This window comes from Acomys russatus, chromosome 6 (assembly GCF_903995435.1).
Source record: "Acomys russatus chromosome 6, mAcoRus1.1, whole genome shotgun sequence".
NCBI lineage: Eukaryota > Metazoa > Chordata > Mammalia > Rodentia > Muridae > Acomys > Acomys russatus.
The window spans coordinates 65,306,444-65,324,583 of record NC_067142.1 but is presented as its reverse complement, the minus strand read 5'-3'; the positions used below and the strand labels follow the sequence as shown (position 1 = coordinate 65,324,583).

The 18,140-nt window shown below is 41.8% G+C and overlaps 1 protein-coding gene across 1 annotated transcript in view; it reads left to right on the top strand.

Annotated features, from left to right (window-relative positions):
- The first annotated feature begins 2,503 nt into the window (after window positions 1–2,503).
- The window catches only part of Nuf2 (NUF2 component of NDC80 kinetochore complex), a 28,476-nt gene continuing 12,839 nt past the window's right edge, over window positions 2,504–18,140 (top strand). Inside the window, exons 1-9 of the mRNA XM_051147810.1 lie at window positions 2,504–2,578; window positions 5,262–5,399; window positions 6,644–6,718; window positions 7,641–7,717; window positions 8,214–8,275; window positions 13,794–13,891; window positions 15,421–15,494; window positions 16,865–16,961; window positions 18,028–18,090. Of these exons, the coding sequence (XP_051003767.1) occupies window positions 5,277–5,399; window positions 6,644–6,718; window positions 7,641–7,717; window positions 8,214–8,275; window positions 13,794–13,891; window positions 15,421–15,494; window positions 16,865–16,961; window positions 18,028–18,090 (669 nt within the window). The 5' untranslated portion in view covers window positions 2,504–2,578; window positions 5,262–5,276. The remainder of the gene's footprint in view (window positions 2,579–5,261; window positions 5,400–6,643; window positions 6,719–7,640; window positions 7,718–8,213; window positions 8,276–13,793; window positions 13,892–15,420; window positions 15,495–16,864; window positions 16,962–18,027; window positions 18,091–18,140) is intronic.

Here is an 18,140-nt window from a genome sequence, read left to right as displayed (position 1 = left end):
ATAAACAAACAAATGTGGTAATGGTCAATAACCTCTCTGGTAGAAATTACATTCTCATAGGGGAAAAGAGAAAAGCAAAATTTTACAACAAAGAGAAGCAGTTCAGTCTGATGGGCTCTGTCTTTGAGAATAGTGGAGGATTCTCAGGACTGAAAGTTGACACCAGAGGCTGTCTTCTGCCTTCCATATGCACATATACACATGTGCCTACACAGTCGTTAGCACATGCACACACAGTCACACACACACACACACACACACTATTGGACTCTGGTCATCTGTGCTCAAATTCCAGCCAAACTATTCTTGAGCTACTGTGGGCGGTTTGGGTCACTTACTCAGTCTCTTTAATGTAGAACGTTCTTTTAAGGCAAAATAAGAGTGTCTATCTATCCATTCGCGTTCCTGGCCCCAAGCTGCAGAACCCGACCCCATCAATGTTTATCAAACAGTGACATTGTTATTGTTACTCCATGATTCTCTATAACGCCTTTGATTCACTTGAGAAGAACACATCTTTTACCCAACGTCATTCTCTGAGCCTAATGAAAGGGGCCAGAAACTGCTCGCTAACCGGCAAATTCCAGAGAAAGTCTCTGACAGCTGGGTAAACACCTCCCGGAACTCCGCCCCCTACAAGCGTTGCTTTCCTGTCCCGCTAAGTCGCAGTTCCGACTAGAAGCCAACTCCCTGAATAATGGTTCCTCTACCCTGGAGCCTGGTTTGCTGCGCCACACGTCAAGCTCCACCCACTCTGTGTTTTCTGAGCCCTTCCGGCACCCGTCGCGAAGGAAGCACGCTCGGTCGAAAGGGGCGGACCTCGCACGAGAAGGCGGCTGGTTTGAAAAGTGACAACGGTCGGCCGGTTTTGTTTGGCCGCGCTTTGTAACTTCATTTCCTAGAGCTACTGGGACCACAGGTGAGTGCGAGCGGGCGCGGGAAGACCAGGAGGAGGCCAAGCTGCGGGGAACCTGGGTTTCGTTAACTTAAGCGTGTGTGTTGATTGGGGACAGGGTCTCATGTATCCCAGGTTGGCCTCGAAACCTACATATCCCCGAGGCTAGTCTTCCATCCCCAAGGGACGAAGTGACAGGCGTGAGCCACAAGAGTGGTATCTCTGGGACTTGTTTGGTTGTGAATGCTTGTCAGTTTTCTGTGTATCTCCGTTGCTCCACCATCTCTTGCTTACACCAGAAGCCGTAAATCAAAAGGCGAAAATGTCATACTTAATCCAAAAGTCAGAGAGCTGACTGTATATGGCTCTACACCCGTGTAAGACAGGCGCCCCACCCCCGCCCCCGCCCCATTATTTCAAGGAACTTTTTAATTATTTCATTGAAATTGGGAGTTGCTTGTTTAAATTTACATTGAAAAACCAGACGTATAAAAATTTAAGTTATTCCAGTTACTTAGACATGCTTTGCTTAGGATTGTAGTGTTACAAATAAAGGAGAAACAGAAGCTGCTAGAACTAATCTGTCCTGTTTAAGCTAATACTGTCAGAGAGTGATTTTACAGTATTTAAAGAACTTTTAGTCTGAGCTCAAACTGTAGTTAAAAGGCCTTTCCTCTTTACACAACACACACACACACACACACACACACACACACACACACGAGTTGGAACTGAAATCGCACTATTTTAAAAAAAGACATAATTTGCATATGAGAAGAGGTCATTTTTTTTTTCCTACTGGGGACAGATGTAAGCCTCTGGTAGCTTTAGGTTGGGAAACTGGTCCTCAGAAATTCCCAGGCAGGTGTAATGAAACATTGGAAGTTTAGGAGAAGGCTTGGAAGGGATTAACTTGGATCGGAAAGAGCATTAGATTGTTAAAGGTTTTAGAAACTTAAGTGGAAAAAGGTGGAGTTTGTGTGGTAGGTAAACTGTGTGTAAGGGTTTGATGTTTTATAAGGATTAGCCAGTCAGCAGTGTATTAAACATCAGTGGAGAGGGCTGTGTGGTTATAAGTTTATACTCACTCTTTTAGTGTTAAAACCTCTAATCTAGGTGTAGCTTGCAAGTAACCTCTTTCTAATGCTCTCATCAACTGTTTCAATAACCGAGACATAGATGAAAAATATTGAATACTTATTTACTTTTTACCCTCTGAAAGCTTGATCATTTTAATCTAAGAAATAAACTGACCTCAGACTATTGAAAGAAAAAGTCCAGAATCTAATATGCGCCCAAACACAAAGGAGGACTAGACAGGCCAGAGCTTATAAAGGGCTCAGTTAGGGCACAGGATCGGGGTCTTCTGCAGGGAACGGAAGGGGCTGGGGGTTTGGAGTTGTGGCTGGAGGAGGTAAACAGCAAATGAAGGCTCTCTTGATGTACTGATGAGGTCTCTTGTGCCATTCATTGCCACCTACAGTGGCTTGGACCTGGGCAGGGATCAGAAATACAGTCTTAGGCAGAGAGGAAACTATCCTGTAGAGAGGCCTCTGCCAGCTTATACTCTTATTCCCTAATGTAAGTGTCTGTGCATTTCTTTCTATAGGAGGGCCTCGCCAAACCTTTCCTGTGTCTGCAGAGGGCTGTACTTTCTTGAAACACACCGAACAACTACCCAGGGTAGGATATTTTACTTTCCCATACCACGTGTATTGAAATAGATGGCTACTGTGTGAAGGGTCCAGATCTAGATTTGAGCTGCCCCTAGCTCTGAAGTAGAAGTTGGCCGTTATGAAATCTCAGTAGTAGAAGATAAAGATCATAGCTTAAAGCTCAAATAGTTATGGGAGAAGAATGTGGGCAAAAACCCAGGTTCTTGTAGGGAGGCCATGTTCCTCTCACTGGATAGTAAATGTATTTCTGTATGAGTGCTACAGTTACCCACAATCAATAGAAGCGGCTCCTTCCTCTAACACTCTTGTTTGAGACTGACAGCGTCTGGAGTGTTGAATTCATTTGGTATTATGCTTTAAGAAGATACTGACTGGCGGGGCAAAAAGCTCAGTTTGGAAAGGCAGGACCTGAGTCAACCCCTGGGGCCCACTTTTTTTTTTTTTAAGTTCTAGGCATGGTGAAGTTTACTTATAATCTCAGCATTGTGGAGCCCTGGTGGTCAGTCAGCCTAGCATACTTGAGACTGTATCTTTAAATAAACAAATGAATACTTGAATAAATAATTAAATGAATGCCATATCTAAATAAATAAATAAGTAAGTAAGTAAATAAAGGTGGATGGCACCTGAGGAACAGAACTGGAGACTGCCTCTGGTCTCCATGTGTACCTGCACACACACAAACGTGGACTAACATGAAGGAAGATATTAACAAAGGGTAGTAAATAGGACAGTCTGATGTTATGAAATACACATTTTGTCAGTGCCCAGTTCTGTGTGTACAGATCCAGAACCTTGGAACCCTCACAGTGATAAGTGACCTTCTGTATGTTAATGGTTAGCTGTTGCCTGGAAGCCTCCAGTTGCTTTAGGGAGAGGACTGGCTAGCAGAAGACTAAGGCAGTCCTGTCTCCTGATGCTGGGGAAGCGAGAGCCTGGAAGCTGTTGGCATTGATTAAAATCAACCATACCTACACAATAAAGCTTTGGTAAAAAACCCTAAAGGGCTGATTTTGAGGAAGTCTGCCTGCAGTAGCCAGACACCTTGTGGCTCCTAGAGTTTGCAGTACTTGGCCGGGTTGTCTCTTCCTGTGGTATTAACCCTCATCTCATCTTCCGTTCTAAGCCAGTAGGTATTTCTTTATGCCCGAGCTGCTCTAGCAGATGACTCAGCGGAGGGCATGGTGGGAATGCTCATGTGTAGCAGGCTGCCAGAGGCATAAGTGAAACCACCTGGGCTTGTGACTGTTGTGTCAGTGGGAACCAGGGTGAAGATTACACCCTCAACCTGTGGGTCCTGACGTTACTGACCTGGAGGGAGCGTCAGAACTTAAGGGTAGGACACCTAGTGTGTCCACTACATAATTACTGTCTGCTTGGTACTTGCCAGAAGCCACTCCCATTTGAGGTACAAATCTGTACTGATTTTTGTTGCGTGAGTAGGAAAAAGTGTATTCGTCTCTCTCACAAATGGTAAAGTTTCCAAAAATAGTGTCATAAAGGGATGGTCACATGTAAGAAAGTAGCAGAGAAGGCTTAGAAAGGACATCACAGCTTCCTTCATGGTTTTTTAATGTCCTGTGAATAGGGATTTGATGCATTCTATGCAGTGACTAAAAATGGGATCGGTAGTGTTTTGAAGGGTTCAAGCAGAATCACGACGTTACTTAGCAAGCATGTTTTAAGGTGGCGATCTCCATTTACTGGAAGGAAAGGCAAGTTAGCAGAGCTGCTTTGGGGATGTATAAGGGAGACAGAATTATGACAAGTCTTAGTTTAAGAAGATACCAGTAGGAATTATCTATTATCTGTACACACAGATAACCAAAAGAGGTTTGCTGTTTTATGTTTTTGCTTTGCTGAAAGGGATTTATTTCTGCCTTAAATTAAAGCTGGTCTCTCTCTCCCCCTCTCTCCCTACCTCTTCCCTTCCTGATTCAGCTCTCTCCTGCTTGCACCTTAAGTCATATTAGTCATCTTATGGTGTGTGTATGGAGTAGAATATCAATACAATAAAATAAAATCCAATTAATTTTCTGCCTTGTACAGTGTTGGTTGTATGTAGCTTCTGCTACTGCTGCTGCAAGTCTTGAGCTCTGAGAAATAGTTCTCAGCATCTTGTGAGATGCCCCAGCCCTTGTGGGAACAGAGGACAACATACTTTTCCTGCTGCATGTCAACTCGAATCGTGCATCCCTTGTGGAAGAGAACATCAGGGAAGCTAACAGAAAATGGCTGTTACTTTGTGATGAAAGTTACTTTAGGATAAAACACCTTCCTTTCATTGTGTGTTTGTACATGTATATTAAAATTTATCTTTTGTTTTGTTTTGAGACAGAGTTCCTTTCATTTTATGTTTGTACATGTATATTAAAATTCATGTTTTGTTTTGAGACAGAGGACAGAGTCTGATGCAGCCCAGGCTGGCCCTGGACTTTATATATATAGCTATTCTATTACCTGAGTCTCTGACCCTCCTACCCCCCCCCCCCTAAGTGTCAGATCACGGGTGCGCATTTGCTTGCCTGACTTAAAATTCTCTACCATCCTCAGATATTTGCTGATAACACTGCACTATGAATGGCTCAACCACAGCTTGTTCCTTTTTTCCACTAACTAGCAGTTTCCAGATAATGAGAATTATTCATTGTGATTGTTTCTGATCTTTGTTTTTTCTTCTTTCACACTAGGAGGAGACTCCCATAATGGAGACTCTGTCGTTCCCCAGATACAATGTAGCTGAGATTGTGGTTCATATTCGAAATAAATTATTAACAGGAGCAGATGGCAAAAACCTCTCTAAGAACGATCTGCACCCAAACCCAAAGGTGAAGTGTGCCTGTCTTTGCGTGTAGTTACTGATATTGAAGAGTAAAGTAAGCTGCCAGGTTTGTAGTGTGGGAGTTGCAGCATATTTGTTGTAGGCCAGTCATTTTTAATCTAGAGAAAGATCTCTTACCTGGTGTAATTTTAAAATAACATTAAGTTTATATGTGTGGCAACCTCTACATTCCCGTTGGGAGCTCAGTCTTTAATATGGTTGTTTTTCTTAAAGAAAAAAAAAAGGCTTTAAACCATAGACATATTATAGTATATTAAATTTTTTATTATTACTGGAGTGGTGGTACGAAGGTGTCATTTACTGGGGATATTGACAGATTTATTCCAAGCGGTTTCCTACACATGCATGCTTACAAACAGTCTTCTTTGGAAGCGTGCAGATTAATTTTCTTACATTATGCCCCAGGCGGGAATTGACTTATTTTGACAGGTGTTATTCTTTATATGTTTGGTTATTAAATGCAAAAATGAGCTATTTATGTGTCACAGCAAAATCTCAAAGTCTCTCTCCACTTTTCTACGTTGGCCTTGAAGTTATAGCATAGGAAGACTCTTTCCTAACACAGAGTGTAAGCACGTTTATCTCAGAGCACTTTAGGTCTTTAGGCTGGAAAGAATGGCCTCAGGCCAATGATGGGCCTTTAAGGTGAATCATACAGCTTTAGGAAAATATTAGCACATTTTCCCTGTGTTTCAGGCCTTTCTCTTCACCCAGTAAAGTTGAGTACGGTAGAGAAGTTCTCAGGCCACTACTGACTTAGAAGACAAGGTTTTTCAATCCTGTTATTTCTCCATTAATTTTATAGCCACGATTCCAAGTGTTGCAGTTAAACTGAACCACAATCTGAGGTGACCCTCTATCTATAGCAGCAGGCTAGTCCCTGTGATCTATCTGTAAAAAATAAAAAATAAAATCCTGGGTGTTCCGGCGTTTCCATATTCCTGACAGAGTTCTAGAAGACTCCCCCGTCTCCGTGCCTGGGGTGGTAGTTGGATTGGGGTGGGTCTGGATAGGCCAACTCTCATTCAGAGGCAACCGGTTGCCTTACTTATTCACCACATAAGAACAAATTGGTATGTACCATAAGGCAGCTTAAAATTTGGAGAAATTATGTATTTTGAGGGAAAATAGACAATATTCTCATGTTTTCTTGTTTGACTCCATTGGCTGCAGCATTGGCTGGTGATGAGGGTAATAACACAGACATTGACTGTTGTTTCTCTGCTGTAGCCTGAGGTTTTGTACATGATCTACATGAGAGCCTTACAAATAGTGTATGGGATCCGGCTGGAGCACTTCTACATGGTGAGTTAAGAAGAGGGAAAGTACCTCTTGCTTGGCTTTTGTTTTTACAGCAGTTCTGATCACAATGCATGCTGCCCAGAAGGATGACGATCGCTTGACTTTATTTCCAACAAATCTAAAGACTTATATAAAATTGATCTCACTTACAAAGGCCTTGTAAGCATATTATTAGCTTACACGAGAACCTTTAGTCAGAGCAAAACTATAATGAAAGACCAAATGACACTTGAGAATTACTAATTCTATACAGTTATTCTCAGATATGTAGGTCTGGCTTCAGGGACTTTAAAAACAACTTCCAGGTCTTCAGGAAATTTTATTTTTTTATTTTAGGAAGGACTCCAAGATTAAAATAGAAGATAGGCAGTAAGGTTGAAGCAATTGAAATGAGGCAAACCAAATAGTTCTAGTAAGAAATACCGCTTTTCTTGATTATATTTGTGCTGAAATTCTCATGTGAGGATCGATGAAAATATTTGTGCATGTCATCAGGGTTTTTGTTTTAGCCGTTTTGATAGCCCAGGCTGTTCTTGAGCTCATGGTTTTCCGGTGTGCTTGCATTATAGACACTTACCAAAACTCTTAGCTCCTTGTTTACTGTGGAACTTTGCAAAGGTTTAGGTTTTGCTTTGTTTTGTTTTTACAAAATGAGGCGCCCCTCTGAAACAGGCTTGTAAACGTTAAGAGAATTACAGTATAAGGCTTGATGTTATTTCCATTAATTTAAAAATCTTCACTAAGTGCCCACTGAGAACTGAACATCATGTATTACTCTCAGCTCTAACTGTGTACTATGCATTGTTTCTTCTTGGATTTAGTGGTAATGAATTAATATCATTTGATCATGTCCTATAATCAAAGCGATGCTTCTCATGTCGTCTAGCTAATTTGTGATTTAGATTTCATGATTTATTTCATTCAGATGCCAGTGAACATCGAGGTCATGTATCCACATATAATGGAGGGCTTTTTACCATTCAGCAATTTATACTTTCATCTGTGAGTAAAGGGTGTTTTCTTTTTGTCTACTTTATATTAAACTCTTATAATGGTATGATTCTTCTGAAAGAACAGCTTCTTCCACTTTATCTCAGATATGCTCAGAATTCCCACGTGTATTCTGACTTCCCCTCTAACACTTGTCAGGATGCTGTCACCTGACATTGTAAAATGCTCTAAGTCTAGTACTGTCTTTTATCTTTGTGCTCCTGAAGAGTCTTAGCATCACCAAGAATATATGCTGTTTATTAAGTTTATTACTACCATGGTACTGTGTGAGTATTGGTGCAACATGCAGGAAGAACTAGGAATTGCGTGAATACTAATGCATTACAGAAGTAGATGGCAGTGCTGCAGGACTGCACTGCAGTCGGCTTCTGCCCTGACTGCCTTGAACACTGAGAAGGGTGGTCAGAAACATATTTGAAAATAAGATGTTTGCTGTTGTGGGCTTCAGTACCTAATGTCCCTGTTCTTCACTGTTCTCATCTTCAAGGGAATCATTTATGCCCGTTTGCCGGGTGAATGACTTTGAGGTTGCTGATATTCTTTATCCAAGTAAGTACATTTCTCATCATTTAATTTTCATCTTTTTTTTTTTTTTTTACTGCCAGTAAACATAAAAGAAAATTATATAATTAAAATCTTTCAGAAAGTTAACTTTTTGTACTTTATGATCTATAAAAAGCTGGGTTTTAGTTGATTTTTCTTAATACTTTATGTTTTTAAAATCTTTCTATAATTGTGGAAGATAGCTTTCTTTTTGTGTTGATATTGCCCTACCAAACATGACGGATGCTCCGAAAACTCCCTGGCCTTTCTCTAAGAAAGGTGACAAGCACCAACCCCACTAAGCAGCACAGTACAAGGGGGGAAGAGGTTTTCTGTCTCCCTGGAACTTGGGGTTCTGATGAGAAACCGTGCTTGTGATGGGCAGACTATGCCTGTTTCCACAGAAGGCTAAAATTATGAAGACAGTTGAGGTGGGGCTTGAGTGTGCCGAGCCCAGCTGCAGGTCGAAGGGAATATCGCCTATTGAAAGATGTGAGTGGAGGTAAGAAAAAAGGGCAAGGCCGTCCAGTTCTGAACCTGTTTTGTTATTTAGCAACTCAATCACAAGATTACATTTAAAAATTGGGACTCCAGTGAAAATGATATGAGGGTATGCTGTTGAATAGTGAGTTATCTGGCCAAAGTTATTAAGTTAGTAATTGCTCTTTACCATGTCAGCCTTATTCTGAACCACGGATACTTCATTGCTGTATGACACACTGTAATTGCGCACCACGTTTCCATGACCCACACAAGTTTCTTGTGTTCCTTTGTAGTCAGTCCCCTGTGGCCACCACTCTCTACAGCACTGATGTGTCTGTTATCACTTTGGCTTCTCATCATATTTCATATGATGGAGTCATATAGTAGCAGTCTTTTTTGCTTGAGTTCTTTAAACAGTGCTTTTGAAATTTATTCATCTAACTGAGATTATTGGTCCTTTGCTTCTTTTTCTTTTGCAGTATTCTTATGTTAGTGTATGGCACAATTTATTCATCATAGGCATTTGAGCTATTTCTACTGTTTAGCCATTATTGGCAAAGCAGCTATTCTGGATATGATATGATTTCATTCTCTGTATAAATACTAAGGAGCAGAGATTCTGATTTGTGTGATAAGTGCATGCCTAGATTTTCAAAAAGTTACTAAACTCTTTTCCAAAGTGGCTATGTCCACATCAGCAGTATGTAATAGTTTCCATGGTGCCTGGTCCACCTTGGCTTGAGTATTATATTTTTAATTTTTGCCATTCTACATTCCATTTTGGTATGACTAATGACTAATAAAACTGAGCATATGTTCATATGCTTATTTACTATGATATATCTTCTTTGGTAGAGTTCTTTTCAGATCGTTTGTCTTTTTTTAATATGTTAAAATTTAAAACCATTTATGTGTTGGTGTTTTGCCTAATGTATATCTGCGTACTATGTGTATGCATTGCCCACAGAGTTCAGAAGAGGGCATCAGATCCCTGGGAACTGGAGTTACAGGTAGTTGTGAGCTGCCATGTGGGGGCTGGGAGTCAAAACATGAGTCCTCTGGAAGAGCAGTGCTCTTAACCACTGAGCCACCTCTCCAGCATCTTGTTTATTTATCTTATTGTCACTTCAGATATTTTTCAAATAGATTATCAACTGATTATGCACATATTTTTCTACTCTGTTATTTTCCTTTTCAATTTTATAGCATGTTTTATGAGCAAAATAAATTTTAGTTTTGAATATTTTAATTGATTTTTTAAAAAAATTATATCTTACTAAGAAACCTCAGCTTGATGTAAGCTGCTGAGCTTTACTTCCATGTTCTTGGAGCTATTGTGTTGCTTTGATTATTTAATGTTTTGGTTATTGTATATAGTGAGTCATTGTTCATATTTTCCCCTTTGCATGTGAGTGTTGTTAATCTGGCATTCTTTGTTGAAACATTACCCTTTCACCATTAAATTACTTTGGTACATTTTATTTAAAAAATGAGTTGACATAATACTGCATACCTATTCATACCTACAACAAACTCCCAAACATGGTAGTCTGAAGTGTGGGGAAGGACTTGGGCCAGCAGGCATCTGAGTTGTTCGCTTGTAGCAGTGCGTAGGGCTGTGGTCACTTTGGCAGTTTCAAACAAAGTGAAACTTGTTCTATCTGCATGATCCAGGAGGGGGGCTCCTTGGTATCCACCCAAAGGGATTCAAACTGTGTTCACAAAAAGCCACACACACAGGTGCTTGTAGCAGCTTTGTTCACAGTTCCTAAATCTCGGACACCATCATGGTTGTCAATGGGTCAATAAATAGGCTACATCTAGGCAGTGTGATGGTGTTTAGTGCTGAAGAGAAATGAGCTATCAATCTATGTGAGAGAAAATATGGACAAATCACAAGTGCAGAGTATAAGGTAAAAGGCTACATATATATATGTAGAAGACTGCACCAGAGAGAAAAAATGAAATTGTGAGGCTTAGTGGAGGAGGAGGAGGAGGAGGAGGAGGAAGAGGAGGAGGAGGAGGAGGAGGAGGAACAGTTCACTAGAACACAAATGTGTTTGGGGGCTGTAGAGCGCTTGGTGTTGCTACAGTAGCAGCATGTGCGTGCCATTCTGCAGCTGTTACAGTCCCCAGGTGACGAGCAGCAGCAGCAGCACATCTACGCAGAGACAATGGTGTGTCGGTGCAGATGCCTCCTTCCTAATGGCAGTGACACTCATGCAGATGTTAAGAGAGAGGGGCTTATAGGTGGGATATTGAGAGCTACCTAATCCTGACTCAGGTTTTGCTATGAATGGAAAACTTCTGAGAAATAAAGAGGTATATAAGACATGAATTGGCCACATATCTGGGCTTGCTACTTGCTGGACCCTGGCTTAATTCTGCCTGTCTGTCCAGTGTCCATGCACCCCTTATCTAGATGTCTGTCTTCACACCAAGCAGACTGCTGTATGATGAGACAGGAGATCAGGCAAACAGCGCGAGTTCATGCATCACGTTTTCCTCAGCGCTCATCTGCTGCTGTGCAGCTAGGCTGGCTCTGGAGGAGCTGTGTGAGCTGGGCAGCTGGAGGCCCGTGCTGTTCACCTGTGTGTTGAGGCGCCCTCCTGTCACTTACTGGTTTCTGATGCTCATCTCTGTGGAATGGCGCTGTTCTTTGTTGTATTCACTCTTCTGTTCACGGCAGCGCGTCATACTGCAGGGGACACAGGGTCACAAGCTGCCGCTCCACAGTGAAATCTATTACTATGATAGCACACACGGTTCCAAGTATTAGGGCCTGAATGTTATCCCCGTGGTCCTGTTGTGCAGCGTGCATTGGGATTTTGTCACTGAGTAGGGCCCTCCCTGCATTTGGACCAGTTGCTTAGTAGTGTTCCTTCAGATTTTCTCTTAGTTGCTGTATAGAGATATTAAAATATTTTCTGAATTTATTCTTCTCACCCTCACTGTCTTTTAATTGGAGTGTTTAGCTCACTTGTGTTAAATGTTATTGATATGATCAGGCTTAAATTTACCTTTAATCTTTTTGTTTCTTATAGTAGTTATCTATTTCCACTTTCTTCATTTCTTGCTTTCTTTTGTTACGGATTTTTAAAAAATAGCTTTAAAAAGGGTTTATTTATTTTTGTGTGAATCATCATATGAGTGTATGACACACTTTGTGTATGATACGTACCACAAACATGCACACTTTGTGTATGATACGTACCACAAACATGCACACTTTGTGTATGATACGTACCACAAACATGCACACTTTGTGTATGATACGTACCACAAACATGCACATTTTGTGTATGATACGTACCACAAACATGCACACTTTGTGTATGATACGTACCACAAACATGCCTAGTGTCTATATAGGCCAGAAGAAGTTGCTGGCTCCCTGGAGCTTACGTTCCATGTGCTTGTGAGGACAGCCTGGGTTCAGGTCATCTGCAGGAGCAGCGGCCTCTTTACTCTGAGCCATCTCTCCGGCTCCTCGTTGGTTGTCTTCGTAGATGTGGCCTTACTGTGTAGTCCAGGCTGGCCTAGCGATTGAAATCCTCTGGCCTCAGTACCTTGAGTGCTCAGTTCCTGCTGTGTCCTGACGTGCATGCTTCACCTTCAATGCTAAAAGCCAATTTTCTTAATTACGAAATTCTAAGTTGACAGCTTTCCCTGAGCTTGAAAGGCTGCTAACTTTGTTGAGAACAGTATCTTAAGGAAGAGCAATAATAAAAACCTTTGATACGGAAAAGAAAATATTTATTGCAATATTCTATTCTGGCTCTTTTGTTTCTGACAGAAACACACTCTTATTCTTATTTTAACCTTTATTCCATTTAATGTGTCTATTTGATTTTCTAGTCTTTGCCTTTAAAATTTATTACTACTTCTTAGCTACTTGAATGCATTGTAGGGTTCTGGGAAACCTCTGTTTTTGTTGTTGTTTTATTTTCCAGCTTAGATTTATTCACTAATCAGTTTTTGTTCCTCCTTTTTGTGGGATTCTGTCACAGTGTCTGCTCAGAGGTGGCGGTGGCAGCGGCTCTCTTGCTGGCCTTCCTGGTGGACGCCATCCCTTCTGCTTCACTAACTCTTTCAGTTCCGCCTCTCCTGAGCTGCCGTCAGCCTCGCCGGCACACCTGGTGCTTCAGGCAGCTTCTGTCTCAGCTCGTAGAGTTGGATTTGGGTGATTTTTGAACTCTCTTATCTCATACGACTCGAAGTTTTTGAGCAGATGGGGCATTTTCATGACCCAATTTACTATATTTGTCATTGGTGCTATTTCAAGGGGTTTTTGACTTTTTGCCTTTTTATAGATCACATTGTTGTGGTTTTGCTTTTTATTTTTCTTAGATTGCAAATTTTATGCTATTTAATGCTGGATGCTTTTGTTTGTCATTTTCGGTGTTTCTGGTTTTTCTTTTAGCCTAAGTAGTTTCTTCGTGTCTATGTGCTGACTAGAACCAGCTTCTTTGAGACTTGCAGAACTCTTTAACTTTCCACAGCTTCTTCCTCACAGTTCTCAGTCTTGCCAGGTCTAGCTGCTCTGGCCTCTCCAACTCCAAACCTTACTTACCTGACTCCGTAAGACTGAATTCTATTGATGTTCTCTGTTGAGGGCAGGCACAGTCACAGAGCTTCCTCTTTGATGGTGGTCTCTGTCCACATTACATGTCTGAAGTTTTTGCTTTATTTTTTTATTGTTTTTCTGTTTTAAAACTAGCAGTCATGGTTTCTGCTCTCCTGTGTAACCCATACTAGTCTGTTTGCGTCCTTCCCTCCCTCCCTTCTTCTCTCCCTCCCTTCCTCCCTCCCTCCCTTCTTCTGTCCCTTCCTTTCTAAACATAAGGGTAATTCCAGTCTAAGTTAAAAGAGATGCTCTGCACCTTGTGAAAGCATATAATTTTATTTTATTTTTTGTTTTGTTGTTATGGTTTTTCAAGTAAAGCATACAATTTTACATGCTCTGAGCCAAGCGATACGGGAATAAATAATACGTTTGTATATTCTGTTGTTTTAACGGTTTAGTTATTTTCTATTTTAGAAGCAAAACGGACAAGTCGGTTTTTAAGTGGCATTATCAACTTTATTCACTTCAGAGAAGCATGCCGGGAGACTTATGCAGAATTCCTTTTGCAAAATGTAAGATTTAAGTATATTTGTTAGATATATATCATATCATAAATCTCTTATATGAATTAATGTGCTTTGAAATTTTGTCACAGATCCAATTGTTAGATAATTGTTAGAATTGAATTTGGTTTTATATTTATACAAGAAAAACTTTAGTTGGGGGATAATAGTTAGAAATGATATGCTCTGGCCAACACAGATATAGAATTGTGTTTTAGTGTTAGTTGATACATTACTCCCTGCTTTAGCAAATAGTTTCTGTTTGTTTGTTTTTTCCAGAAGGCTGCAAAGATACATAGTGTGTGTGAAATAACTGAGATATTTGCAGTTTGTTTACCTTTTAAACAAGGCCAGGTTGGGCTATCTGTGTCACTCTTCCTGCCTAGCTTTACAGCAGAAGATGCAGGTCAGCACCATCACGCTAACACGGGCTGTTCTCAATGTACAGCTTACAGACCCTGTGATGATCAGGGCCTCGTCCTCGTTGCTCTGGATGTGCAAGTGCTGCACTCTTAGAACATACCAGGGTGTGCCAGACAGCTGGAGAGTCAGCTACACAGACTGGATAAAGACTTCTCAGTACAAATCAGGCTAAGCTTACACTCCTGATCCTGACACACTCTCCATAGCTCACATACAGTCAGATACACACATACTCACATGCCTTTGTTTGGCTATTTACTCTCTTTGTTTTTTAAAGACACACACAGACATTGCATTTCTTAGAACCCTGAGTGACTTTCCTTCCTGCCACTGTTGGGATGGGTGTTGTGGTCTCTGCTCCCATTGTATACAGTGCTTTAGTTAGTGGTTTCATAGCTTTTTCTTCATGACTGATGGCTCAAAGAGATAGAACTAGGTCCAGGACCAAAAAGACTTATTGAGACTTGTCAGCATCTGACACAGTGTCTGGCCGTAGGAAGACTCAGCATTGTGTCAGGTAAAGAAATTCCTGGCAGCAGTACTCTCAGGTGGTACCTAGTGTGACAAGACCCAGAGTTTACTCCCAGCACTTCAGAAAGGAGACAGCTGTTCTCAACTCACTTGTCATAACTGCCAACCACTTAAACTCAATGTTATTATTTTGTGATGGTTGGGTATAGGGTGTATGTGTGTGGAACTTGGACCTACTTGAGTGTGTATGTGCATGCCCATGTGGGTGCAGGCCAGAGCAGACAGCAGGTACTTTCTCAACCTTACTGTTATCCTCTCCACCTCAGTGCCTTGACTCAAGGTCTCTCCTTGGGCCAGAAGCTCGCTCTTTTGGCTAGTCTGGTTGGCCAAAGGGCTTTCAGGATTCACCTGTGTATGCCCACCAGTGTCAGGGTGACAGGCATGTGCAGCACGCCCAGCTTTTTATGTGGTACTGATAATTCAAACTCAAGCTCTCGTGGTTGCAGACCAAATGTTCTTAGAGGCCTGGTCCTAAACTTAATATTTTTTGACAGTGAATCAATATTTTGTAGTCTGCGTTTGTATTTTTTAATATATTCTTGTCTGTTAAATCATGCTAATATGAGATTACATTGTATCTGTAGAAATCCTCTATGGACAAAATGCAGCAGTTAAACAGTGCACACCAGGAAGCACTGATGAAACTGGAGAGACTCGAGTAAGTAGGAACTGTGTAGGTAAGCTGGGTACAGGTGCCAGGGGTAAACCCATTCAGTGCTGCTGGCCCCACGAGGTCTCGCTGTCTTCCTGGATAAGTGGCAGGGTATTTCAGTCCCTGTTTCTAAAAACAAAACTAGGTTTTCTCATCCTAGCCCTGAATTATGTTCTTTTTGGTTCTTTCTTGTTAGTGTGTTGTGCACCTGCCCCACTGAATATGATAGCACAGCAAAGCTTCGTCCTGTGGGGAGGGGTTGTTCGCTCTCCCACCAGGAGCTACAGCCTAGGTCCCAGAGTCACCCACATCACTCGCTTTTTAAAAGATCAAAATTTGAAGAACAGTTTCTACTGTGTGTGCTGTTTTGTGCTGTTGTAATTAAGGTGCTCTGCGGAGCATTCATAGATGGAGGACTCTGCACTGATGTTGAGCAGTCACGTTTCATTTCTGGTCTCTTGGTGTCTTTGAGGTTGTCTGTTTAAGGTCTCTGGTAAAATTGGCTTTGTAGGCAACAGTAAGCTAAGAGACTGAGCGTGAGAGGCACATACTATAACTCAGCATGATAAAAAATAATCACAAACTAAATCACAAGGAAATGACAGCTAGGAGTGAATGTCTGCCGTGAATGACGCATTGGTAGGCTGCTGATAGAAGTCATGTTGTGATCCTGGTACATGAGGAATTCTTACAGACTGAGAGGAGCAGAGTGACCTTTATAGGAACACAGACCAAGGCGGAATCAAAGCTGATACTACCTTAGATATTTTAAGATTAAAGCTTCAACCTTTGTGTGGACGAGACTTGGATGTGTAGGTTCTGATGGGAAGGATGGGAGCAGAGGAGCAGCTGGTCCCCGACTGGGAAGTGTGTGGTGCTGGGGGAAGCACCAAGTTAGGGAAGCTAGCGCTGGACAAGGGAGACTTGCCATGGTCCTTCTAACAGGAGCGGCAGTGGGTGGGGCGTGGGCCGGTGGTGCTGATGAGATGGTAGAAAACTGAAGGCTTCCATCCGATTATTTTTCTATCAGTAGAAGATAAAAGCCATCTATTAAATGGTTATTTTGAAAGTATGTAATTCAGAAACAAGGACTCAGACCCTTTATGTAGTTTCAAAGCCTGGGTTTCATGTGTACCCTTCTACATTAGGAATTCACAAACTATTTTTATTCTGTGTATAACTGGTTTTCTGGCATGCATGTGTGAACTCCGTGTGCATGCCTGTAGACTCTAGAGCTGGGATTATGGATGACTGTGGGCCACCATGTGGGTGCTGAGAATCGAGCCCAGGTCCTCTGCAAAAGCAGCAAGTGCTCCCAACTGCCGAACCGTCTCTCTGGCCCCCACAAACTCCTTTGTTTTGTCTTGTTTATTTAGTTCAGTTCCAGTTGAAGAGCAAGAAGAGTTCAAGCAGGTTATGGATGACATTCAGGAGCTGCAGCACTTGCTGAACCAGGAGTTCCGCCAGAAAACGGTACCTGTGGGGCCTGCAACATGCGCTGTGTGGGTGTGAGCCGCTGGGGCTCGTGGCTATCTGCTCCTAAAGAGAATGTTGCTATGCCTGTTTGTGTTGCCCATGCTGTATGCATTCTGGATGTATAGAATTCTTGAGTTTGGTTCTGTTATGAGGCTGTGGTACCCTGGACACTACAGTAAACCCTCAGGGGTATTGGGTCCGTTTATTACATGTTTATGGAAAATACAGTGTGTTCAGCATTAGCCTGCACTCTTTCAAGACACTTTGCTCCTGTTTCAGTGGTAGCTTGTGGTACTTCACTATGTGTCTGTGAAGTTGGGGTTTGGGGATTTGCCATGATTTAAAAAAAAAAAAAAATGCACATCAGTAAGAGAAAATGTTAAGTTTTGGGTCTCTAAGTTGTTTGAATTTTTGTGCTGCTCAGTAGCTAATGAGTTTCTTTCAATTTGCATATTAATTTTTGAAATGCTACAGTGGTGTTAGGATGGATTGGGCAGCTACTTATTTTTTGTATTATGCTTTGCTTTTTCATTATCCCTGCTAAAGTATTAACATAAAAAAGGGGAAGGCTGATTTTGGCTCACAGTCAGAGGGTTCAGTCATCATGGACAGGAAGCCTGGTAGAGGAGCTTATATAGTGGGGACAGGAAGCCGAAAGGAGCGCTCCAAAAGTGCCACGGCAGTGCACACCCTCCCAAGGCCCTGTGTTCTCAGGCCAGAAAGTCTGTTGCCTCCTGAGACCCTGTTCAGATTTGATCCATCAGTGGGTTGCACTGTCTGTTAGGTCAGAGTCCTCGCGGCCTAGTTGTCTCCAGAATGCCCCTCACAGGCACACTGGGTGGTGCCTTCACCAATCCAAGGTGTTTCCTAATCCACTTACACTTGTGAGACTCCACCAGGTCTAGGAAAGGGGCTCTCAGCCTCCTGTACTGCAAAAAGAAAGTTGGAGACCATCTGCTCTTACCACTTCCTCTTCTTTTATCTTTATTATGTGAGCAACGTAATAAAGTGGTGCAACTTTAATGTTTTGAATCATTGTAACACAGCTGTTTTTTTCTCTTAGACACTGCTGCAGGAGGGAAACGCCCAAAAGAAATCAGATATTTCAGAGAAAACGAAGCGTTTGGTAAGCATCTTCTGTTACCTGCATTTATAGTGTGAGTATACTGCAGTGTT